This window comes from Xiphophorus maculatus, chromosome 4, assembly GCF_002775205.1.
Source record: "Xiphophorus maculatus strain JP 163 A chromosome 4, X_maculatus-5.0-male, whole genome shotgun sequence".
Taxonomy (NCBI): Eukaryota; Metazoa; Chordata; class Actinopteri; order Cyprinodontiformes; family Poeciliidae; genus Xiphophorus; species Xiphophorus maculatus.
In genome coordinates, this window is record NC_036446.1 from 24600021 (window position 1) to 24624261 (window position 24241).

The following is a 24241-nucleotide window of genomic DNA, read 5'->3' on the forward strand; positions in this document are numbered from 1 at the left end:
AACTACTTCTAACCTTTTCACGTAACCTCGCTTGAGAAATCATGAACTATCTCACTTTTGCAGCGAGCTTTAGATAATCACATGCGTTACTCGTGTGTATGTAAACATCTGGATCAGTGTGAATATCTTCTGATTTGCATTGGCACCTAAAGTGGTCAAGAGAGATGTCTCGACTGATAAGACATGGCCCACTTATAACCTTAAAACAGAAATTGAAGATCTTGTTTGCAACAGCTTTTATTTTGTGAGATTGAACGTGTCTGTTGTTTTCCGTCTATGTTAAAACAATGCAGAGAAAAAAAAGGAAAGAATTCATATAAAAGTAATTCTGGTAAAACTTCAAATTTCATTTCAATTAGCTAAGTGATTCAGTCACTATTTTCATTTTTAAAAAACATAGTTCTCAAGAAGAAGAAGGACATTTAAGATAATTCTCTTTCTTTAACCCAAACAGGTCTTAAGCTGTTTTACTGACTTGACACAACTCAGCTGAAATGATTTTAAATGGGATCCCTTCTCTTTCTGACTTCAAGAAGGGGGGATGGGGTTTAGCACTGGGAAGTTGGGGAAGGGAGGGGGAGGGGGGCAATATAGGGTCACAAGCAGAACTGAAAAAAAGGGGGGTCAATTTTTCCTTTCTCTCCAGGCTTTAGGAAAGAAAGGGAATGAAGCCAGAGTAAAGCAGAGAGAGAGAGAAGCCCAAACCAACCGAGGCGAGATGGATGACTGTGGGGGGGAGGGACTGGAGCAAGAGCGCTGCTTATTGGTAGGCTGCGGTCCTCGCAGTGGATGGATTGACTTTGCTCGGGTCGAATTACACCATTTGCCGTGCATTAGTTTGTTTTTCTCCCAGCCAGGAGAAGTTGATTCACTACGAGGCGCACAAGAGATTTTCTGTTTTTTGGATTACCAAAAGCGGCGCGTAAAAAGGATATATATACATAAAAATATATATATATAAGCCGTTTCAGATGAGGTGAGTCCCTTGCAGATGATACGTGGATGTACTTTTTGTTGCGCCACACACTGTACGGTGTAAGTCGAAGAGGGAGGAAAACTAGAGAAGTCTTTTCCTAGGAAAACTATAATATATTCCCTCTGACAGGGGCGCTGTGCTGATCTGTAAAAAAAAAAAAAAACACTGGGGGGAATAGTGGGACTCTGGACTGTTTTTATTTCAAGCCAGAGTCTGTTTGTTATTTATTTCTAGGTGACAAAATTAATCTGCTCAGCTCGGACGCTTCTTCCCACTGAGCGTTGGAGAAAGACGGGACCACGTTTGAATTGTTTACCCTGATATGCAACTTTTAATAAGATAACTAAATAAGTGAAAGCGGTTGATGTAAACATGCAACTTGGACTGCTTTATATAAACAAAGTGATTAGTTTGCGATAAACATCGGTGGATGGGAGCCATTCCTGCGCGCTGCTCTTTCCAAATCAATTCGTGCAAATAAAGTCAGAAAGCTGGATAGTAAGGAAACGATCGTTCCTGTTTATGCCCTTCTTCACTGGTTTCCAAAGTTAATAGTAGTGGAAGGGGCTGGTGTATTGGCGTACGAGAGGGAGAGAGAGAGAGAAAGAGAGAGAGAGAGAGAGAGAGGGAGGGGATGGTGGTATAGTGGGGGCTGTGTGGTCGTGGCAGAGCTTTGAAGATCACTCATCAGAGCGCAAGGGGGGCCCGGGGAACGGAGACCGAGCCCGAGTCAGAATGCTCCTGCGTGCGGAGAGCGGAGCTGAAAAATCACAGAGTGCATCTGGATGAAGGAGGGACAAAAAAAAAGAGAAAAAAGTGGGGTTCCGGATGGAGCTTAAAACAACAGGAATATCACAGGCTGGGCTTTTCCTCGCATATGGATTATCAAAGGATTATAACGTTCAGTCGGAATATCTCATTCATGCGTGAATTTGGCTGCTCAAGGTAGGTGGCATGTGGGGTTTTCTTAAGGACAAAGTGTCTAATTTCCTGCGTTTTGAGACCAAAGCTGTGTGCGATCATCAAGGCGCACCTTAAATTTCTAACTGGACGGTTTACTGCTCTTTTTTTTTCAAATCCAAAAAGCTAATCAATGGCTGGAACGGCCATGAAATTAAAAGTATTTCTCGTTGATGATTGACTGTGGAAAAAGGGTTACAGCCCGTTGAAGCTGTGCGTAAAATTCGTATATTTCAACGTTTATTTTTTACAAACATCCATATTTGCTGTTACTAGAATGAATCAAACTGCTGATGAAATGTTGAGTGAAATTATGAAAGTGTTTTCTCTTATTTTTATGTCTTAAAATCAACTTCTGGTGGCGGTGCACATGACTGGAGGGGTTGGTAAAGAGTGGGCTGTTAAACAATAAGAGGAGATGGGCGGACAGTTACCAGGAAGGTGGTTCCTTTTCTGATGCCTCTGCTATTTTTAAAGCATCCTAGCTTTTTTTCTTTTTTTTCAAAGCCATCTTGACGTTGAATAGTAAACAGCAGAAGCGCTGCTAACCTTTTCGCAGACAGAGGGGGCATGAAAGCCCAGCTCTGGGCATGAATAAAGCGCAATGAAGGCAGTTAAAAAAAAAAAACCAAACGCAGCCCCATCACCGTTGTCACTCCACCGCTGTCCCCCGAGTCTTTGTTGTTCTTTTGTATGAGTCCTACATGTGGACTAAAAGGGCTATGAAAGGATTTACCACGGACAAAACTCGAATGCCTTCATGCTCCGGTCTGCACAATGCATGCATTAGAGCAGGGGCTGGAGCATGGACTCTGTAGTCAGGACAGGGGTGAAACATCCTCATGCAAAGTTGGAACATTTGGAGTGAAAGAAGAAATATGCGGATTGGGATTTCAGAAAGAGTCCTGGAGTAATTCCACAATCTGCTGTGTTAGAAAATGTGGGCAAATTTGATGAAGAAAGCAACAGGAAGTGCTTATATTGTTTTGTGTTTTTTTTTCCATATCATTTTATTTATTATTTAACAAATGCACACAGCTACTCCTAAACTAACTTGATTCTTCTTTTTGCTTTCTCAATGAATGTTTAAGCATGATGATAGTTGACTCATGATCTAAATGCTGGTTCCATGTTTGCCAAATAATCTCGCGCTCTCCTTTAGAAATACATCTAAATCCCCAAAAGTCTAAAGGATCTGAACTCCTGCCACAGAGATCACAGAGCTTAGCTCATGCTGTAATTACAAACTGCATGTAGTGGAGGAACACCACACCATGGGCCAGATGAAACATCAGAACAAGCCCTAATTTTTATTTTTTATTTTTTCCACCTTTTCCGGACAGCACAGCTGGTCTGTGTGTCCCGCTTTCGCCTGGCTGGACACAGGGTCAGAGCTCGGTGACCAGAGCGACCACCGTTAACCTCCTCTACAGCCGGCCGTAACCCCGGAACAGCCGCCATTAAACCATACAGTGACCACTTTTATCCCTTTATGGTGTCCCTAAAATGCTGATCGCTGATTGCCTGGGCTAAGTAGACAGAGTGGTAAAAGCTTGACCATGTGTGCAACATTTGGCTCCAGTTTGTTTGTTTAGTGATCAGAAACATCCAATAAACATGGATCCACAGGCCAGAGGGGGGTGCGGTTCTATTGTGTTCTATTGCCCAAAGCCCCCTTTTGTGTCTTCGTCACACCTGCAATGTACGGCTTTTGTGCAGAACTACCGCTGAGAGCAGCCTTTCTCCTGTTTCACTCCCCTGTTCGTCGAGCTATGGAGGAAAAGTTTGGAAGCATGCATTCAAGGAAGCAAAAAACTTCCCTTTATGCCAAATCTCTGAAGCAACAAGTCCGACCAAGCCCGTCAGACGTAATCCTGGCATAAATAGCTGGCAGTTAGGAGTGCTATGCTTATTACTGAAGTGGGAAGGGAATAGATTTCGTTTCTGTGCGTGTTTGGTAGCTGCTCTAATCATCTGGCCGACTCAGCCTTCCAGTGGAGCTGCATCTGGATTAATTTCACCAAGCCAAGTAGGAGAGCACCAAAAACCACGTTACAGGATGTACACAGCTTTAGGCCTGAAAAGTCACGCATGTTTGCATGTGTTTTTAAACATGCACAGGGTAGAGAAATGCCTGAAACCCCACTCCTTAGTTATCTGGTTTCCTGTGTTAGGTTCACAGCTCACGTAGTGTGAGATGACAAGTGGAGGAGCCCCCGAACAGCAGCCGTTGTTCTGCTGGGATTACATCCACGCCACAAGTTCACACACAATTTACAAAATCTCATGCACTGCTGTTTGCCACTCTTTCTTATGATCCCCAATCCCTCCGAGAAGGACCTCCTTGCAAGTAAAAAACAACTTCCATCCAGTGTCACAATGGAGGTGAGGTTACATGTGCCAGTGAAAACACAGCTAAGAGGAGGATAAGTGTTAATCTGTCGCGTTAAGCTTGGAACATTAAAGCTAGAGCTGCAACCACCATAACTGGGCTAGAGACCCAAGTCACCCACTGTCAGTAGAAACAGAAATCCAGCAGATCCCTTCCCCCCTCTCTGTTTCCCCCTCCCCATGTATAACACCGTGGACCGGAGCCAGCGGCGTCGGCAGTGAAAGTGCGTGGTTGTAGGACACTGAAAAGCCTGTAATAACAGAGTCAGAGCGAGGCAGCGCTGAATGGCACTGAGTTGCGTGACAAGCCGAGCGTCTCCAGACTTGTTGAGGCGTTGTGTGCACGCACGCACGCACACACCTACGTGCACATGGCCTCGTGCACATGGCCCCGTGCACACACTGGAGGGCAGGAACCAGAGAGCGCGAAGGCAACTGAAAACAAACTGGGCCTCATAAGAGAATAAGAAGTAATTTTAGATCACTGACCTTATACTAAAGTTTCTATAGAAAGCTCCTTCAGAGTTCGGTGGCGATAGCCGTGCAAGGAAGATTATATCCGAGTGTCACCCTGAAGTGTTTTCCTCCTGGATTGTTTAGTAAAAGAAAAAAAGAAAAACTGGAATGTTTTTGATGAGGCAATGAATAGAAGCGCTGCAAAAATTTTTGACAAGTGAAGAAATGATCTACCTGCGAACACCGCCAAGTTTGGGATATGTGTACAGCCTGCAGCTTTCATGAAAGCACCATAAAGTAGAACTGCACAGCTCAGTTTATTTACTTTTCATAGCTCTCCCGCTTTTTTCCCCCCACTGTTGAGCATTTGGTATCTATTCCTGTCTCAAGCTTCTCTTCGAAACTCAGCAGTTTATTGCACGAGATTTTAAAATAGCACAATTCTCAGTGCAAGAGTGCATCCAAAGAAAGAAGGTAGTTCAAAAAAAAAAAAAGATGTGATGCTTTTAAGGGACACCAGCAGGCTTTTTTTTTTTTTTTTTACAGAGCAGCAACATCACTTCTCCTTCTGATTAGGATCCTAACAGGTGCTCGGTATAGATCTCTGTGAAAATAACCCTCTGGTCCCAGAAATCTTTCAATTTCTGCTGAGACATCAAACCCCTAATTTAACTATTATGTGGACTGATGAAGCTTAAGCATCATCTCATACAGGCATTACATTACTCAGAGTTAATGACACTGCTCTTTCAAAGGCCTCAGTATCCCACAGAGCGCTGAATAGCCATGATTACACACTGCTCATGACTAAAACACATGGGCTTTACTCTGATTCCAGCTAACAACCCTTCCCTTTGATCAGCGAGCTGTAACTGTTTAGATCAACACAGGATTAGGGTGAAAAAGCAGCATGTTTTATATCAATGTGTTAGCATAAAGGCCGTCTTTATGCACTCTGCATGCTCACATGACGCTCTTACTTTGATTTTACAGTCTAATTTGGTACCTGACAACCATGTGGTGTAGGTATTTTTTAATACCTGAAGAATTACTCCGGCGGCGCCGGCATCAAATATGTGATTCTTTTGAAAAGTTGAACCAATCAGATTTCAGTTTACAATGTCTTCACATTGCTACAGTGATTAGGGTGAGGGCTATAGATTTGTCTTCTCTGGCCGCTGATCAGCCATGTTTCCTGTGTGGATCAATCAAAGCGCTAATGGCTTGGCAGGGCCGGGCACACAGACAGCAGTGGAGCAGGTGTGCTTTGGGGCTAATTGAAAAATGAGTCGATACTTTCTCTCTGTGTGTGCGTTCCTATTTGTGCGTCCAACACAGCCCTTGCATTCTAGCATTTGAAAGTGCGATTATGCATGCGCAGCCTCATGTATGCGTCTGGGTATCTCAGTGTGCTCCAAGCTAATCCATCCCCCTGCCTGTGTGACGTCTCTCAGTAAATTGTTTATATCCGTTCAGGCTTTACCTCCATGAATAATTTGTTTGCCTTATAAATATTTGAATGTACACCAGTCATTAATATGCACAGACAGAGTCTGTCCCTAAAGTACTCCTTCACACACCGACTCACACATTAAACCCCCCGCCACGCCCACGATAAATTATTGCCGTTGCAACCGTTGGCATATCATATCTCCAATCAGACACTGTGTAAACCATTATCTCCTAAAATTACAACCGTGTCAAAACAACTGTACACATGTCGCAGTGCAGACGCAAGTGAGGGAATCACTGTCTTGCGATAAAAATAGAGCAGACCAGCTCCACGGAAAGCCCAGAGTGACACCTGCCAGCAGAGCACTGATAAAACTCTGCTAAGGTCAGAGCAGAGGCTGCACTACCAGTGGCGATAAAGCGCCAATGCGCTGATTAGTGATGGGCCCGGCCAAGTGAAACGAATCAGAGCACAGATGTACGGCAACAGCAGGCGTCCCTCGCAGGGTGGACTTCTGCTGTCTCCAACACACACAGAGACGCCCCCACCACTCTATTTGGCTGACCTTCCTTTTAGAGAGCAGATGCAGCAAGAGGTTATGGGAGGAAAGTGGCCAAGCCTCGCCATCAACAACCCAGTCATCAATAAATCAGAGGCAACGTTAAGTGTGCATCATTACGTCACAGCTGAACTTTTTTTTAAAAAATACATTCACCTGCTTTTCACACGCATCTCGTAGGACTAGAGTTGACGTCACCGTTGAGCCGTAGCACGAAATCCACCAACATCCAAGGAAACAACAAGCCTGCATTTTTCTCCATGTCTCCAGGTAACATCTCCAGCAGTGTGCAACAGGAAGCGTCGTCTGTGAGCAGCCATGGGCCAGGGAGCTGCGCTTCTGCTCAGCAAGCTTCTGCTGTTGCTGGCAGCCTCGCGCACTCTCCTCGCAGTCAGCTTCCCGGAGGACATCGTGCCCCTAGACGTCGTTGACGCGCACTGTGAGTGGACACACACAAAACTCTCATATCACATGTAATACCTCTTCACCTCAGGCTCCACATTTTTATTCATTTCATTTACTACACCGAATTAACACAAAAGGCAGAGTCCCATCCATTTTGCCTTGTCAGCAGTTCACACTCCATGGTGCCACATTCATAAAATCACTCTGCTGTACGGCCAGTTGTAGCGTTGGGAAGATTTCATTTCCATTTCCGCTACGCACTGGAACAACGAAGCAAAAACGCTGACATAAGCAGCCTGCACCTAACACAGGAAACTAATGACATGCAGGTTTGATTGTTGAGAACGTACACAACAGTGCAATAGTGATTTGCAGTGTGTCTTAAATACAAGCCTTTGTATGAACTTAATTTTAATCAGAGCAGTCACGTTAACGGAGTGAGATTATTTATTCCGACTGAAAGTGCGTGTGTGTGATTTCTCTGCAGTTACACGGCGGTACCCTGTGTTCAGAGGCAGGCCCTCTGTCAACGACTCCCAGCATCGCCTCGACTTTCAGCTGATGACCAAAATCCAGGACACGCTATTCATCGCTGGCAGGTATATTTAACGCACACACACATTTGCCATCTCGATCTGTCGTCTTTCCCTTTCTCACATCCCCCCACATCAATATACTCAGTCACTGCTTGGCACGTAAACACAAGCATACTGGTGAAAAAGCTCTTAGTGTTATTGGATCTGTGGCTTCCAGCCCTGCATCTGATGTATATGGCTGGTATTGATTCAATGAAGGCGTCCATCACGCCTGCCTGACGTGCTTTCAGGGGGGTTTCTTGGCATCCTTACATGTCTTTTTCTGTATTTATGGCCAGCGGAATTAACGTGACTGCTAGCACTAATGTTGTTGCTCAAAATTGCTTTGACATCAACAATATGAAACGTCTTTCTAAAGTCCCTGCAGGCACCACATGGTGCTTTGTTGTCAGGTGTGATCCTATTCCTGCCAGTTTGTGCCTTCAGTAAAAAAAAAAAGAGTCAGAAATATGTTGTCCAAGCGCTGATCAATCGTCAAATGAATGAAAATAAATCAAGAGCAATCAAAGCGAGCCCTAATTGTTGCCTGTCTCTATTTCTTCAGAGCCATTTCACTGGTAGACAACATGCTGGGATGCATTTTTTCATTTCCTTATGCTAAAGAAACCATTAACCATATTGATCTGTTTGCTGTGTTGGGATGGTTTTTACTAACCTTTTCAAATTATAATTCATTGATTATCTACTTGTATCTACCCGCCGTTGCTTGTTTATACGGACCACCTTAAACAAGCCATCGACATTTGAGTTAACTTATCGAACCCTTGGTAATATTCATGCAGAGAGAGCGTTCAGGACATTCAGAGAGGTAATCCTGAACATGAAGTTTCCCTGTGTGCTGATGATCTCTTGCTTGTTATTTAAAATCCTCATTTTTCTTTGACCTTTGTGTTTTTAACATTGAGTCATGGCGGTGTACATCCAGCTCAGCAGGTGTAGATAAAATATGTTGTAGACATATGCTACCCACATTGCAGTCCTAAGACCTTCTGTCTGCCAAGAGAGACATTATGGTCTCTATTGGCACACCATTATCAACAGAACATAATTCATATAAATCAAACATGGATAAAGTAATGATTAAAGAAAAAAAATGGTTCTCAATAAATAGGACACAGATAATCAGGGAATTTTGAAGTCGGGCAGTTCTAGTTTATCATTTACTAAGTCAAACTCATCCTTCACTTGCATAGTTACATTGGGTGGTATGATTGTTAAAGGTATCATTTTGACATGATTAAGTTATAAATAGGATGCTCCAAAATAACACCGCTCAGTTCCTTCAATGAAGACTGAATGGTTGGACAGGCAAAATATTTGCCATTATATGTGGAGGCATGTTTATACACCATGGACTGTACAAAATATATAAGCAATGTCTTTCCAGCACATCAAACAATCAGTGGTTTTTAGCTAAACCACAAAGTGACAGTTTGTGGTCCAGTCGGACATGATTTTAGCTAACATTTTAATTTGGTTTTATTCCACTTCAAGATCAATTTCTGTGCTGTTGAAGGTTCAACCTTGTTGAAGGTTGTTACACCTTCAACAATATGGAGTAAACCGGAACAATATATTAAGACTTGTGAGGTTTCAAATGTGTGAATATATCTACCATTTTATTTTGTGTTTTTTTCCCACCTAGTATCAATTTGGAGCATTTCTGGGACTGAGTTCTGAATCTGTAATTAAGTTTTAAAATTAAAATAAGGTCAGGTGTGAAAAATGTTTCATACCGGATATTGATTTTCCATATTCTGTCAGAATATTTACTTAGACCATGACTTAAATGAATATTGTCTACCAGTTGGAGACCATTTTGGTTGTCATGAAGAAACAACTGATCACAATGCAAATTAGAATTGCAGCCAATGAGATTAGAGTTTAATATTGTGTTTTGTTCATACTGTAATTTTCGGTTGCATTAAAATTTTAATGAGATTAAAGTATGTTGACGAAGACCTATTTAACTATATTTCTTTTGTTTTAAAAAGCTAACATTCGGATTCTTTGTGGTTTTAGTTTGAGGTTGCAAAAGGAGTTCATTTTTTTTTTACAGGTGTAAACTCTAATTGAGAATAGTGAAAATTGTAATGTAAACTGGGTTCCAAATTGGTGAAGTTGTGAATTGACCCAGAGCCTCAGAAAAATCGCAAAAAAAAAGAAGATTAAAACAACCACGCCATTTGAACCTCTCAGTGTTTTCCTTGTTGTTGTTCTGACGGAAGCGTGCGTGTGACGTTGTTGTGTGTTTGCAGGGATCAGGTGTACCTCGTCAGTCTGAGAGAATCCTACAGGAATGAGATCATTTCTTACCGGGTAAGATTCTCGCCACAAGCTGCTTTCTCAATCCACAGACTCTGAAAGGGCTCCTCAGAAAATACTGAGCCACATTCATCACAAACTGGACAGGTTGTAAAATGAGAGTGGAAAAACTGAGGTGGGGGAAGAGGGGGGCTGTATCTGAGTGCAAGTCTGTGTATTTTGTTTGACATGCACATGTCTAATGCGCTGTGTGCGTCTTTACAGAAGTTAACATGGCGATCGGGCCAAGGTGACAGAGAGATGTGTGCTGTGAAGGGAAAACATAGAGTAAGTATGGGGAAAAAAAGGGACTTGACAAAGTGTCCACTGTGAGGAAAGAAGCGGGTGGATTTTCATTATATGTGTGTGCGTGTGTTTGTTTTCAGGATGAGTGCCACAACTTTATTAAAGTGCTGGTTCCCAGAAATGATGACCTGGTGTTCATCTGTGGCACCAATGGCTTCAACCCCATGTGCAGATACTACAGGGTCAGTGGACCGGGACGATTTCAGTTTTTCATTTGAAACCCGCTTAGCTGCACAAATTTGACAAATTTATGCAGCCGCTTAGATGTGCCCATGTTTCCGCTGGGTCTCCTCTGATGTGTGGGTGATTTCTGTGTTTCCTTTAGCTGGATAACCTCGAGTTTGACGGGGAAGAGATCAATGGTTTGGCGCGGTGCCCGTTCGACTCCAAGCAAACCAACGTGGCCCTCTTCGCTGGTACGGGTCGAACACACAGCCGCTGGCGCGCATATGTAGTCTTGCAGGAGAACAACTAATGTGTTTCTACTTATGTTCTCATTATCACCTCCGTGTCTTTGCTATGGTAAAACTGCCTGCAGCGATAACAGCTCGCCCAATTAAGTGTTATAAAAGAAAAAAGTAGCGAGAAGCAGTGGTATCTGTTCTTTCTACTTTTTGTGACCGTTTATGTATTTGTTTTTGGCTTCTTAGAGGGGAAGCTGTATTCTGCAACAGTTGCTGACTTCCAGGCCAGTGATTCTGTCATCTACCGTAGTATGGGTGATGGATCAGCACTGAGAACCATCAAATACGACTCCAAATGGCTGAAAGGTGAGCAAATGGCCCTTTCTGTGCTTTTCAATTGTACGGAACAGTGCAGGTGGACGTCAGTCAATTAGAACATCGTAAAAACGTTAAACTTAACACATGTGGATTCCTTCACACAGTGGGTGAACATTTCAAGCCTTCATTTCTATTCACTTTGATGGTTGCATCTTGTGGCTAATAAAAATGAAAAGTGTAGTTTCTCAGAAAGTTTGCATATTACATTAAGCCAGAAAAAAATAACCCTAATACAGTCTACTAGATAGTTTGTCCGCTGCTGGAAACCAACATGGCAGATGATGAGCTTTTGACTGCTGAGGTGTTAAGGAGAATCACTTTGGTGGCATCCGTAAAAATCTACTTTGATCTTAAAATAGGTTTTTGGACGACAAGATTCCAGATATCCATTTTGGATACTTTAATGTACTGATTTGAACTTGAAATGTTGTGCAGGAAATGTAAATGAGACAATTTGCAGCTGAGGTTTCTTGCATGCCAAGCTTTTTCATTAAACTACTTCCACACATGCTTGTTTTATGAAGTCCCCTACAAGTCCATTTCATAATTTACGACACAGTTACCAGAAATCTCATTGTGTGGCCAATGCATGAGGAGGTTTATTATATACGATATACAGATTCATCTCCTGGTTGATCATGTTTGGTTGGGCTCCATAAAGTGCCGTTTCTGTGATCAATCAAAAAGATGTAAAAACTCCTCACATAAAAACTGAACTGTATGAATAAAAATCAAGCTCTAAACTAAACCTGTTAAAGGGAAGGTGATTCATGTCATTGGCTAAATTTCAACCAAGTCTTGAGAATATTGTTGCAGAGGAGGAAACATTTCCAGCAAAACTATAGTACCGTATCATTTAATAATAAAAAAAAAGCCATCCGTCACTCTGAATTCTTCTCTGGAAATACATGCCAAAAAACTAAATGCCATGGTGCATGTACGTACGTGACTGTCAGAGCTGTTTTTGGAGTGATAGAGAGCTTCTCTGCCTTGCCAAGCTTCACGGGAGTATGGCCTGTTCTCTCCCAGGCAATCTAGGTCACCCCTGTCATATACGGCCTTGTACAAATCTCTGAAATATTCAACATCCACAGCAGTGGTGACATTGCAGAAATACACTTTAACTCTCTGCCTGCGTCTCCCCCCGTCTCCCTCTCTCTTCCCCTCAGAACCTCATTTCCTGCATGCAGCCGAGTTTGGGAATTACGTGTACTTTTTCTACCGGGAGATTGCCGTGGAACACAGCAACCTGGGAAAGGTAAGACAGTGCAACCTCTGATCTAAACACCATGGATGTTCCTCCAAAACACAGTGTGCAGGACGTCCCTGCTTTAGTGGACAGGTTAGAATCGCTGCGATAAATGAGCCTCAGTGGTGATGGAAAGACGGCTATAAATCACATCCCAGTTGAAAGGGAAATTTCAACATCCAGCGTTTACTGGGAATGACTTTCAAATGTAAGACCATTACACAGTAAAAGGATTTGCCCCCTACAGGCTTTGTATTTTGTATCTCCCTCACACTCCAACAAACAGTCATGTAATGGGAATTAGGACGGTCCACGTTGGAGACCAGCTTTGCGTTTGACCATACCTCACCCTGGGTTGGGCTGGGCCGGCCACAGGAAGCCCGCGTCTTCCATCAGCCACTAGCTACTAAATATTTTACCTCAACTAATGCTGGGGTGACACCTGGCTTCTGATGGAGGTTTGCACTGGTGAATTATTAAAGCGTCTAAGCCGACTGCTTCATGTACCTCATTTATGCTCTCTGCCCCTGTAATATGTGCAATCAGACACACTTTCGCACAGTGCTGCTTTAAGTACATTTTTTTGCGTTTGTTTCATTCGGGGTGAACAATCTCCTCACACGGAGTTAAATATGAGTTGTGTGTGTGTTAAGTGATTTGTGCTGAGTTGCTACAGGATGGAGTTATTCATTATTCAAGAACCTGAAGTGTTTTTAGTGACACTCATGGAGATGCCGTCCTCTTCCGCTCGCCTCAGTCCTCTCTCCAACCTTCTTTTATCCCCCCGCAGGTTGTTTATTCCCGAGTGGCCCGGATCTGCAAAAATGACGTCGGCGGGTCGCAGCGAGTACTGGAGAAGCACTGGACCTCTTTCGTGAAGGCGAGGCTGAACTGTTCCGTGCCGGGGGAGTCCTTCTTCTACTTCGACGTGCTTCAGTCCATCACTGACATCATCGACGTCAACGGAGTTCCCTCCGTGGTGGGTGTGTTCACCACACAGATGAACAGGTGAGCCACAGAGGGAGGATCTTGGGCTGTATATTTTTTCAAACATCCCTATTCACTGGTGTCATATCCCTTCCACAGTATTCCGGGGTCAGCAGTGTGTGCCTTCTCCATGACTGATATAGAGAAAGTTTTCATGGGCCGGTTCAAGGAGCAGAAGACCCCTGACTCTGTGTGGACGCCATTTCCAGAGGAGAAGCTGCCAAAACCTAGGTTAGAATTTTAACTCAAGGCAATACGCCCACCGTTCAATACACAATCCTAACAGGGAAAGGGCATGCGCAGTAAGGTGGTTAAAGAGTATTATGAATTACTGAACTTTTGTTTTTTTTGAGCAGCAGCTGTTAACCACCTCAATTTTCTCTTTCTTAGTCCTTCTTTGTCATGGTTAAACCCAGTGAAATCAAATCTTTTTCACAAGCAAGCCACTGGGTTATTAGCTTTGACCCAGCACACACACTTGCCATCTGCTGGCAATTAAATTATTAATTTGGCATAATTAAATGCATTGAATATTTAGCTAGTTTAGTGTTGGCGCTTATATCGGCAGCCTTGCCCTGCTTCAAAAACACAAAGTCCGCGTTGCACCTCATTACCCCTGTAAATCATTGATGAGGGATAATCATGCATATGTATATTTTATGTTTCCAGCTGAGGCCTTTTCCATACCCCAAAAGACACCTGCTACTCCCCCCTCCCTAAACTGTCCCGGCGCTTTCATTCATTTCATTGTATGTTATAATTGCTCCTTGGTTTGACAGTATAGACCCGATCTTTGACCTTTTGCCCTCTGTGCATGTGCACTCTCCATATCTTAGGCCTGGGAGTTGTGCAGGTCATGGTCCGGCTGCATCCTTTAAGAGCTCTGTGGAGTTTCCAGACGACACCCTGCAGTTCATCAAGTCCCACCCCCTTATGGACACAGCTGTGCCTTCGATTGGGGACGAGCCTTGGTTCACCAAGACACGTGTCCGGTAAGCATACATGGAAAAACATCTGACACACACATTTATGGGTGTATGTCCCAGTGTGATATACAGTACGGTTCCAAGTTTTTTATGTCATTACTGACATGTTTATATGTCATTTTGTGGATAAAGGCTTCCTGTTTGACCTGTTTGAAACCTAAAATGTTTTTCTAGTTTTTTTCTTTTTCTTCCTTTTTTTACGTCGTTTGTGTTATGACTATTTTTAGAGGGACTGAAAGGTTTCTAAATCAAAAAGAAAAACAAGACTGTACATAACAGTCTCGCATTAGGATAAACTATGTGCAGTTTAGATGGCTATGGGAAAAGAACATGCCTTTTTAGTAAGGCAGGTTTGTGTTGATCTTCATTAGTCAAGTAATGGATATATACTCACCAAAATATCTATAGTGAAAAGCAGTATTTTCAAAATATAAAACAACCCCAACTTGAAGTTCACAAAACTTGGAATCACACATGAAACATGCACAAAAAACAAGCTCTTATCTTTATGGGGTAAATATCACGACTTTTTGGTGCCCAAAGTTTATCCAACATGTTTTCCAGTTTACATTTTTTTACTTACAAATACTGGGAATTAATAAAATCTCGGTTCTATCTAAAAGCTAAACAAAATATTCACCTAGATAAAAGATGACACCCGTGCGTCTAATTGGGCTGTACCCCCCTTTGGGTGGTATAAATGAAGGGTCCACATAGAGGCAGGGATGTGCGATGTGACACTTCTGTTTGCCTTAAATGTTTCCCACTGTAGATCTTTGGTTCACTCCCAAATAGATAGCCGTTTTGCAATTTCAGGAAAAGCTGCATTCAGTTGAAGTTCCTCATGTTTAAATATCAGTAAGAGTATGCAGTAATGGACTAGACACACAATGAATTATGAAGAAAAGTGTTGGCTTGAGAGCTATTGCTTTGCCTTGTATTTTGATTCTTAGCATTTGATTAAACATTATTTAGATATATAATAATTTCACTGATGTTTCTCTGCTACTTATGAAGGTACCGACTAACAGCGCTGGCTGTAGATGGCCAAGCAGGACCCCACAAGAACTACACGGTGGTCTTCATCGGCGCCGAGTCGGGGGTCGTCCTTAAGGTCTTAGCGAAGACTTCCCTTCTATCCCTGAATGAGAGTCTGTTGCTGGAGGAGATTGATGTCTTCAATAGGGCCAAGTAGGTCTACCTTAACCTTCTTCCATCTCTGTATTTGCTTTTCTTCTCTGTTTCTCTTCCCATTGTCTTTCGGTTGGTGAGTCAGCAACTCTTAAAATAAAAGCGCCCGGCACACATGGCGGCGTCTGCCTGCCTGCATTCTCCACAATTGCAGTGCAAGTGATTATTTATCTGATGAAGCGTCACATGTTAAAGATTAAATTGCTGTTAGGCTTGGACAAAAGGTTACACCTTAAGTGTCCCCATCTACTGTCACTTAGAGGATTGAGTTTGCTGACAGGTTTCTATCGTCTCCTTCCAGGTGCCCGTCTAACCGTGAGGATGATAAGCGTGTCCTCTCGCTTCATGTGGACAATAACACACACAGCCTTTATGTTGCCTTTTCAAGCTGTGTCATCCGTATTCCCCTGAGTCGCTGTGAAAGGCACTCCTCCTGCCAAAAGTAAGTGAGACCGTACTCATTGCACGGGGTTGTACTGTCACTCATAGGTGTTTGACCTTATTTGAGGCATTTTTCACGTAAACATCATAAAGGGCATCATAGCTGTTTGACCTTAGGCGGCCGTATGGTTAATGTTCAGTCAGTCACAAATGATAACGATGTTCTTTCCATAATCATTAAGCCTGTTTTTCACTGTGTTTGTGTGCCAGGTCATGCATTGCATCAAGAGATCCTTACTGTGGCTGGAAGCCTCATGGAGCCTGTGAGAGGATACAGCCTGGTGTTTTGTGAGTTCAAGCGCTGGTTTCCAAAAAAAGAAAACAAAATACCAAATATGAGAAAGCAAGACTACACGTTGCAACTCTTTAAGTAACAGGCAAGCTTTTCCCTTCATATTTTCAGGAAAGGATACGAACAGGATGTTGAATATGGAAATACCACTCACCTTGGAGACTGTCAAGGTATGACTCTCATCGCCATGCCGTGCCATTGATCCTGCAACGCGGACAAACACATTCACTTATGCTCACACTTACACAGACTGTACACAAATGAAACACAAACCCATCTCTGCATACACCATAAGCCTGCACACTCACAACCAGTAACCACTCCAGTAACTTTACCACTTACATGTATTCGCATTATTAACACACACATCTACATACAGTACATGGCCACCTGTAACTATGGCTGCCTGTAAGGCCCACACATGGACATGTACAATTAAAAGGTCATGCTTAGCTCATGCAAATGACAGAAGTCTTATTACATTTTATGAGTGGACAATTATAATCCTAAGGAATCTCACTTAAATGCACTTTTCTCTTCATGTGTATTGGCTAAACATGACCAAGGCTGAACCTCAGTATTGATCAGAACCAGAGGGCTTCCAGTCAGAATAAATAAAAAAACAAAAAAAAGCTGCTAGGAAGCTAAATATTAGTTGTCAAAGCAGGTTTTAAGTGTTCAGTTTTATTTTTACCTCTGAATTCCCTTATAATGATTTCTTGTCCTTTTAATTGTTTTTAGTGTTTTTGGGCACTACCTCAGCGCCAGATTACAAATCATTTGGCGACCCTACCTCTGGTTAGTTTGATCTTTTACTCAACTGGTTTCTTTCCTTGAGTTCAGCGTTTCCCACCCTTATTCTTTCCATCCTTGCTACTTTTCATCTCTTGTTCCAAACAACTACTGAATGCTAACGCTTCATTTTTCACCGTCACAAACAACGTAGTCCACATAGGTGCTCTAACCACAGCACAGAACCACTCATAGCATCACTTCCTTTCCTGATTCATCTATCTTCTCTTATGCATGCCAACCATTCAACTCTTAGCATCCGTAATGTTGTGTACCAACTCCAACACTTTAATCCAATATTTTTCTTCTTGTTTACAATATTCAATGATGCACTGTTTTGGCTCTGTAAATGTGTTTTTTCTTTTTTGTTTTGCTTTTTAAAGTTTTTTTCTCTCACAAATGCTCTGCTCATGCCTACTAATTGGGATAACAGTATGCTTTACACTCCTGCACAATTTGTTAACCGTTTGTTTGTCACCACAGACATGGCGTTTTCATCTGCACCAGTCACTGTCCAACCCAGTGGGCCCATACAGCCCCCAGTACTCATACCCAGTCAAAGCCCCAGCTCAGGGCCTCGTCCAGAGCTCTACGGCTCAGGCTTTGTGCTACAGGATGACCCAGCCACATCCCATTCTTTAAACTCTCTCCCAGGGGGGCCAGAGGGTAAGGCTCCTAGGGAGGCCAAAAATGCTGCGTTAAAGCTGGTCTAATAGTTACCAGCAAAAAGCAAGAATCGTCTTTCATATCTATTGGCAACCTCGGTAGAGATAGATTGAAAGCCTTAAAAATGCCTTAGCTTTTAGAAAACACACTTTAATTTGACTACATTTATTCAGTGCTATCAAATTACTTTCTTGCTGAATACCCAGTGTCACAACTTACACAAAAATCATATTAAATAAATGTTTTTTTTGTGTATTATGGGAGTATGAGTAGGTATATAAATATATGCATATATGTTGGGTTCATGAATATGCCTATTCTTAAATAAATAAATGTAACCAAATCAGTTGTTTATATTTATTTATACTTTTATTGAGTTGATAATAAAGTTTAGAAGTATTTAAAGGGTAATCCACGACCTGGGGTATAAATATTACATGACACTCAACCCTTTTTTTCTTAGTCATTTTTTCTGAAAGGAACATACAGGAGAGTGTCTTTAAAGGTAGGCAAATTTGTGTTGATCTTAATAAGTCAGCAAATGGCTATAATAGATACTCATCTGAACTTATCTATATCCACAGTCAGAGCAGTATTTCTATTAGAAAAAGGCTGAAAAACATATAAAATCCAAACTCACCTGTTTGAATACCGCAAAAAAGAACAGCACATGTCTCAGCAAATGTCTCCATAACATGTGTTTCCATGATTTTTGGTGTTGTCGTTATCTTTACCCGGGGTGCCAATAATTGTGGAGAGCACTTAATGCACAGAATTTCTACATTATTTGTGTTGCTTTTGTCTGTTATAGTTTTGTGTCACCACTTTCATTTTCTTTGCTTTTTTTGTTTCCTGTCAAGTTATTTACTTCCTATCACCTTCTTTCTTTATTTGTTTCTATCCTTTTTTCTAGAAATCTTTTGGCTAGCTTTAGTGACACTTTATCCTGGCTGGTAGATAATTGACTGGGCCTCCTGTGCCACACCACTGCTGTGGCTGTACAGTGGATCACTAACCCCCTTCCGTGTCTGTGGTTACTAACAAACCTTGTGTAGAGCAGAAGCTTCCTGAATGCTCTGAATGCAAACATTGCATCTCTATTCTCCAACCAAGATCCTGCTGCAAAAAAAAGTCAATTTGCTCCATCTCAGATAAGAGAGCACTCTTTTCCTGTTGATGCTTAGAAGCATGATAGCCTCTTGTGGAATGCTGGTCAAGTCAACTCTTTTGAACTAACAGTGCTTCCTGATGGTGAAATGGATGCAGGTACAGAGCAGTGACTGCCAAATTTCACCATATGTGTCCTTTACTGTGCTTTACTAGTTTGAAGAATGTGAAAGTAGTTGACTTGCATGTAGGTGCTTTGTATGGGAGAAGCGTAAAAGTGAAAAATCCAGCATGATTGTTTTACACACAAACATTTCTTCTGGTATATGGTGAAGTGTGTGTCATTCAATAACCCCAATGGCAAGTGTATTCGTTGAGGTGTTAACCATTGTGTCACTGTATTGTAGGTGTATGGGATATCCGTACTGGTGATAGTAACCAGATGGTCCACATGAATATCCTCATCACCTGCGTCTTTGCTGCTTTTCTGATGGGGGCTCTCCTGGCTGGGCTGATCGTTTTCTGCTATCGAGACTCTGTCCTTCGTAAACCAAGGCACGTCCACAAGGACATGGAGTCTGCACCATCCTGCTCTGACTCAACTGGGAGTTTTGTCAAACTCAATGGTCTATTTGACAGCCCTGTAAAGGTACAACAAGAAAACGTAATTTATCCTTCAACATGTTTTGGCAACAAGTACCTAAAAATTAAGCAAAGCTGTGTCTTATCTTACTGTGTTTCCTTTACGTTTATGTTCTTAGGAATACCAAAGCAACATCGATTCTCCCAAGCTGTTCACCAATCTGCTTAGCAACGGTAAAGACTTGAATACGCCCAATGGTGACACCAAGACAATGATTCTGCGGGATGGCTGTCAGCCCCCGGAACTGGCTGCTCTACCCACTCCAGAGTCCACTCCTGTACTTCAGCAGAAAGGCCTACAGCCCATCAAGAACCAGTGGGAAAAGGCTCATGGAAAGGTCAGCGGGCCCCATAAGGAAGCCAACCCATCAGCAAAGAGTCCACAGTTTCTTTCTTCTTCACCTGCACCTGCTAATGCAAGTTCCAACCACCCTCATATTGCCCTGGGACACTCCAACATCCCCAGTGCAGTTGTGCTGCCCAATGCTACACATGACCAGCCTAACCTTGACCATGGTGATGAAACTTTGCCACATTCTTCTGAAAAGCAACTGAAGATTCCAGATTGTAAAGGAAACAGGAAAGATCAGAAGAGGTCTGTGGATGCCAGGAATACCCTGAATGATCTTTTAAAACATCTTAATGACTCTGTGGCCAACCCAAAGGCCATTCTACAAGAAGAATCAGGGCCTCGCCCAAGGCCTCATCTCATGCTGGAGCCAATGGAGGAACTGACTGAAGTACCGCCAGCTGTGCCCAGCCGTGAAGCTTCCTTGTATTCTCCCTCCTCCTCTCTACCAAGGCACAGTCCCACTAAAAGGGTTGATGTTCCCATGCCTTCCACTCCCACTACACCCACAGGAAGCCTAAGCATGGGTGGGACCCTTGAAAGGCAAAGAGGGGGTTACCAACTCCACCGGAGTGCCTCCCACAGGCAGTCCTTATCGACCTCACCAAATGGAGTAACCATGGGGGTGTCTGTGTCTCGTCAGCACAGTATGAACAGAGGGGGATACATGCCCCCAACACCCCCTTCTAGACTTGACTCTCATGGTGCAATGGTGGCATCAGGGATGCACTCACCCCACCCACCTTCTGTTTCTCGACAGAGCAGCTACAGTGGGCATGGCTCGCTTCCCCGAACAGGGCTTAAAAGGACCCCATCATTAAAGCCAGATGTGCCCCCAAAACCCAATGGGTTTCCTCCACAGACTCCACAGATGCGAGTGGTCAACAAGTACAGTTATTAACATGGACAACCATGGACATTTCTAAACAGGCTCTTGGTCTGCAGAGCTTTGTGCTCAAGGGCTTGGGGTGTCTGGATGGGATAAGGCCTTGTGTGTGTTTGTGTATCACCTTGAGGTGTTTAAATGCTCTTTAAATGGCATGTGCATTAACTTGCACTGGAAAGGCAAGACACCACACGGCCAAAGAAACCTACTGGGCCTCCCTCCAACCCCAACTGCTTCCCTGCACCCAGTAGCCACAAGGGAATGAATAGCAGACAGTGGTGAATTTGCTGCTCACCATTGTTCCTGGGTTTTGGTGCCACCTGTTCCAATGTAAGGTACAAGGTTTAGGGCATCCTCAACAGGCCAGCGTGGCATACGTGTGGGCAAAAGTAGTAGAATACTTGAAGAATGGTTCTCAATTGTCACTGCCCTTGAGCACTGATTTCCCACTAATGTGAACTGATCAGAGAAGAGGTAGGCGATGACTGTGGTTGTGATACGCCTGGGGAAATAAAGAAAGTTAATATTCATTGTGTGCATTCTGCTTTAGCTACATCTGACTACAAGCAACTAAACTGAGTACCAGGCAAGGTGAAAAAGGATGTGAATGCTTGAATGTGTCTCGGTCGACCAGAGAAGCAACTTTCTGAAAAAGTAGCGTATATATGTGGTCTTGAGTTTCCACTTGTCAGTGAAAGCACCTTAAGATGGGTTGAAGACTTGAGTCACTGTCTTTTATTCCAACGTTATAATCTGAATCGAGGATGCATCCATTTTTGTGTCACACACTAAAGATCATTTGGTTGGGTTGGGCTGAAGTTGCTTATGTTGGGTGTACGGCTGAAAGCAGGGACTCTGTTACTCACTGGGAAATTTGACTTCTTGACATTTGCTGCTATGGGTTTTAGACAGAGCATTTGTCATTAATGCATTGTTTCCTCAACCAATGCTAGGACAGCTGATATGGGTGTAGACATTTGCTTGTGTCTGAGTCTGTGTGTTATACTGTAAACAGAGGTGGAAAAGTACAGATCAACACACTGTTGAGACTAGAACATTGGATAGAATGTTTTTCTCCAGGACTGAAATGCATCCTTTTCTTAATTGCCCTTGTCTAGGAGTTCTACTGGTCTTCTCTCATTAGTAATAGTATTAAAAATACATAATATCGCCCCGCTTTGAAATACTTTTAAACATTATTTTCAAGTGTTTCTTGTCTCTCATTAAATGTACCACTGTGAAAGTAGCAAAAGAATTTTATACAATGTTGACATTTCAGTTTACTTCTGTTCTCTTAGACTTATACCCCCTAAAAACACAAGGCTACCAGGAGTTTGCCCCTGCAATAAACCTAAGGAGGAAAAACGAATCTGAACTCAGTACAGTGCAACAACATAATATTCTTGTCATGTGCTCCACAGCCTGTGTTTCTAGTGCAGTTCTTTTCTGCAAAAGGCCAGTGTACAATCAACTCAACATTCACTAATGTGTCCAAATAAGTCATGCTGGGAATGACAAGGTCCTGTATATACTTAAATAATATAAATAAAGGGTATAAATATTTTTAGGCAACTGAACCTGAATCTGTGCATTGTGTGCCTTATTCACAAAACAAATTAGTACAGTATATATTGTTGGCAATGTTAATTGGTTCTCTGTATGTGTCACATGTTCTGCAAATGTTTTTATACAAGCAATTTGAAATTTAGCAGGATGTCTGTCTAAAAAAGTTTCTAACTAATTCCACTTGGGAGTTTAAGTCCCCCAAAAGGACAGTGGAAAATACTTATTGGGTTAAAATTATTTATTCCCTTTTACTGCCAGTGTTGCGAAGATTTGTGATATTCCACGACAAAGTGGTGCCATGCAGTGAATGTACTTTCATAACTACGGGATGTAGGGGCGGTCAAGACATTGCGCTGTTGAGTAGAAGGCTCGACGTCCAGCCCGTCCTGCTCACTGCCAATGTATTAACACAGTATTCAAATGTTCAGATGAAAGCTGTCCCTTGGCATAGCCGGCAGTGGTGCAGATTCTGTAATTCCCGAGACGTGTTGGGAAGGGGATTGTTTCTGTTTGCCAGAAAGGACGATTTAGGGGGATCATTTCTTGTAGCAGTGAGTACATGATTTGGGTGACTTTTGCAGTCTTTTTTTTTTTTTTTTTGAGTGTCAGTTGCCTGTTAGCCCAAAGCCACGTTTTGTTTACAAGTGATGATTGTATGTAGAGGCTTTCTGCCTGTCATCTAACCAGTGTTTATGCTCTGTTTTCTACTCGACACATGCACACCGACATCACAGACATGCACTCATCAAACACTGCTCAACTGCCTTGTACATTGCAATATGACCTGGGTCTTTTCGTTGCAATCCAAACTGAAGCCTTTATATTTCAGTCAGACTTTAATGTATGTGTAGATGAAACATTTTATCTCACGTATGTTTGTTTTAAATACTGTGCATAATGGCTATGCACAGCCAGCTGTATATTTTATCTCCAGAGTATTTGGGCGTGTAGATATGTGTAAAGTTGTACTGTGAATGTGTAAATAATAATGTTTTTTGTTTTTTTTTTGTTTCATGTTTTTGTTGATTTTTTTTAACTCGGCACGTATAGTTGAAATAAAATATTACTGCACAGAAATTGTTTCTCTGTGGTGTTTTTCAGCCAACAAAATAAAAAAAATAAAAATTGCATTTATTTAAAAAAAAATACCAATAATGCATCTGATCCTTAGAATCTGACACGGGAACCATAATTTGTGTTGGTTTGTTATTGCATGAAAATGAGGGCCTGATGCTTTGTCTCAGTTGGTTTCTGTGAGCCCATCAGACACACGACTGAGGAACGATTAGGCCTATTTTTAGATATTGGCTGTTGTGATGTTTGAGGTCAGCACAGAGTCGGCCACACAACACAGCATGTGGGAAATACTCCAAAGTAATATGTTTTTCTACTCCCCAAACATCTGGACAAACTACTTCTTAGGGCCTAAGATCTAAGCCCGAATGAGTTGTGGAGGAATGTACAAACAGTGGTCATTTCAGATGCATGTACTGATAATATACAGGCATGATTTTACAGACATTTCTCTACTAATTAGACCTCCAAACACCTATAAAAAAGGCAAGATGAGTGGATAACTGGTGATTATTTTTCCATGCATCCACACTGAGTGAATTGAAAATTATCCAGCTGTCTATCTAAGAATATATATATACACAGACATTTAGTAGACAGATATATCTGCATTGATTCCAACAGCTGCATATAATTGTTCATAAGAGATCTGAGACACAGGAGTAAAGTGAGAAGACATTGAATGAAGTCCCATTTCTCACAACCCTCCATCACTCACAGATTTTATAACTATGTTTACTTTTGTGTCAAAGAAATAATCATAATCTGTGTACAGATTAAAAAATCATACAAAACTTAAAACCCAACCTTTCTTCAATCCAAGAT

At 42.3% G+C, this 24241-nt stretch overlaps 1 protein-coding gene across 7 annotated transcripts; it reads left to right on the forward strand.

Annotated features, from left to right (window-relative positions):
• Positions 1-798: 798 nt before the first annotated feature.
• sema6d (semaphorin 6D) lies at positions 799-23325 on the forward strand. Of its 7 annotated transcripts, none has more exons than XM_023332638.1 (20): positions 799-976; positions 7066-7234; positions 7688-7799; positions 10055-10115; positions 10326-10388; positions 10487-10588; positions 10732-10822; positions 11057-11176; positions 12358-12446; positions 13228-13445; positions 13524-13655; positions 14261-14416; positions 15428-15601; positions 15903-16043; positions 16253-16330; positions 16446-16504; positions 17076-17132; positions 17610-17792; positions 19307-19563; positions 19661-23325. In XM_023332638.1, the coding sequence occupies exons 2-20, from the start codon at positions 7114-7116 to the stop codon at positions 20789-20791; spliced, it is 3345 nt and encodes a 1114-aa protein (XP_023188406.1). In that variant the 5' UTR covers positions 799-976; positions 7066-7113; the 3' UTR covers positions 20792-23325. The 7 variants fall into 7 exon arrangements, with proteins under 7 accessions (XP_023188406.1, XP_023188405.1, XP_023188407.1 ...); XM_023332637.1 differs by lacking the exon at positions 799-976 and adding an exon at positions 1639-1921; XM_023332639.1 differs by lacking the exon at positions 799-976 and adding an exon at positions 1639-1921 and having other exon boundaries at positions 19307-19548.
• Positions 23326-24241: the final 916 nt, after the last annotated feature.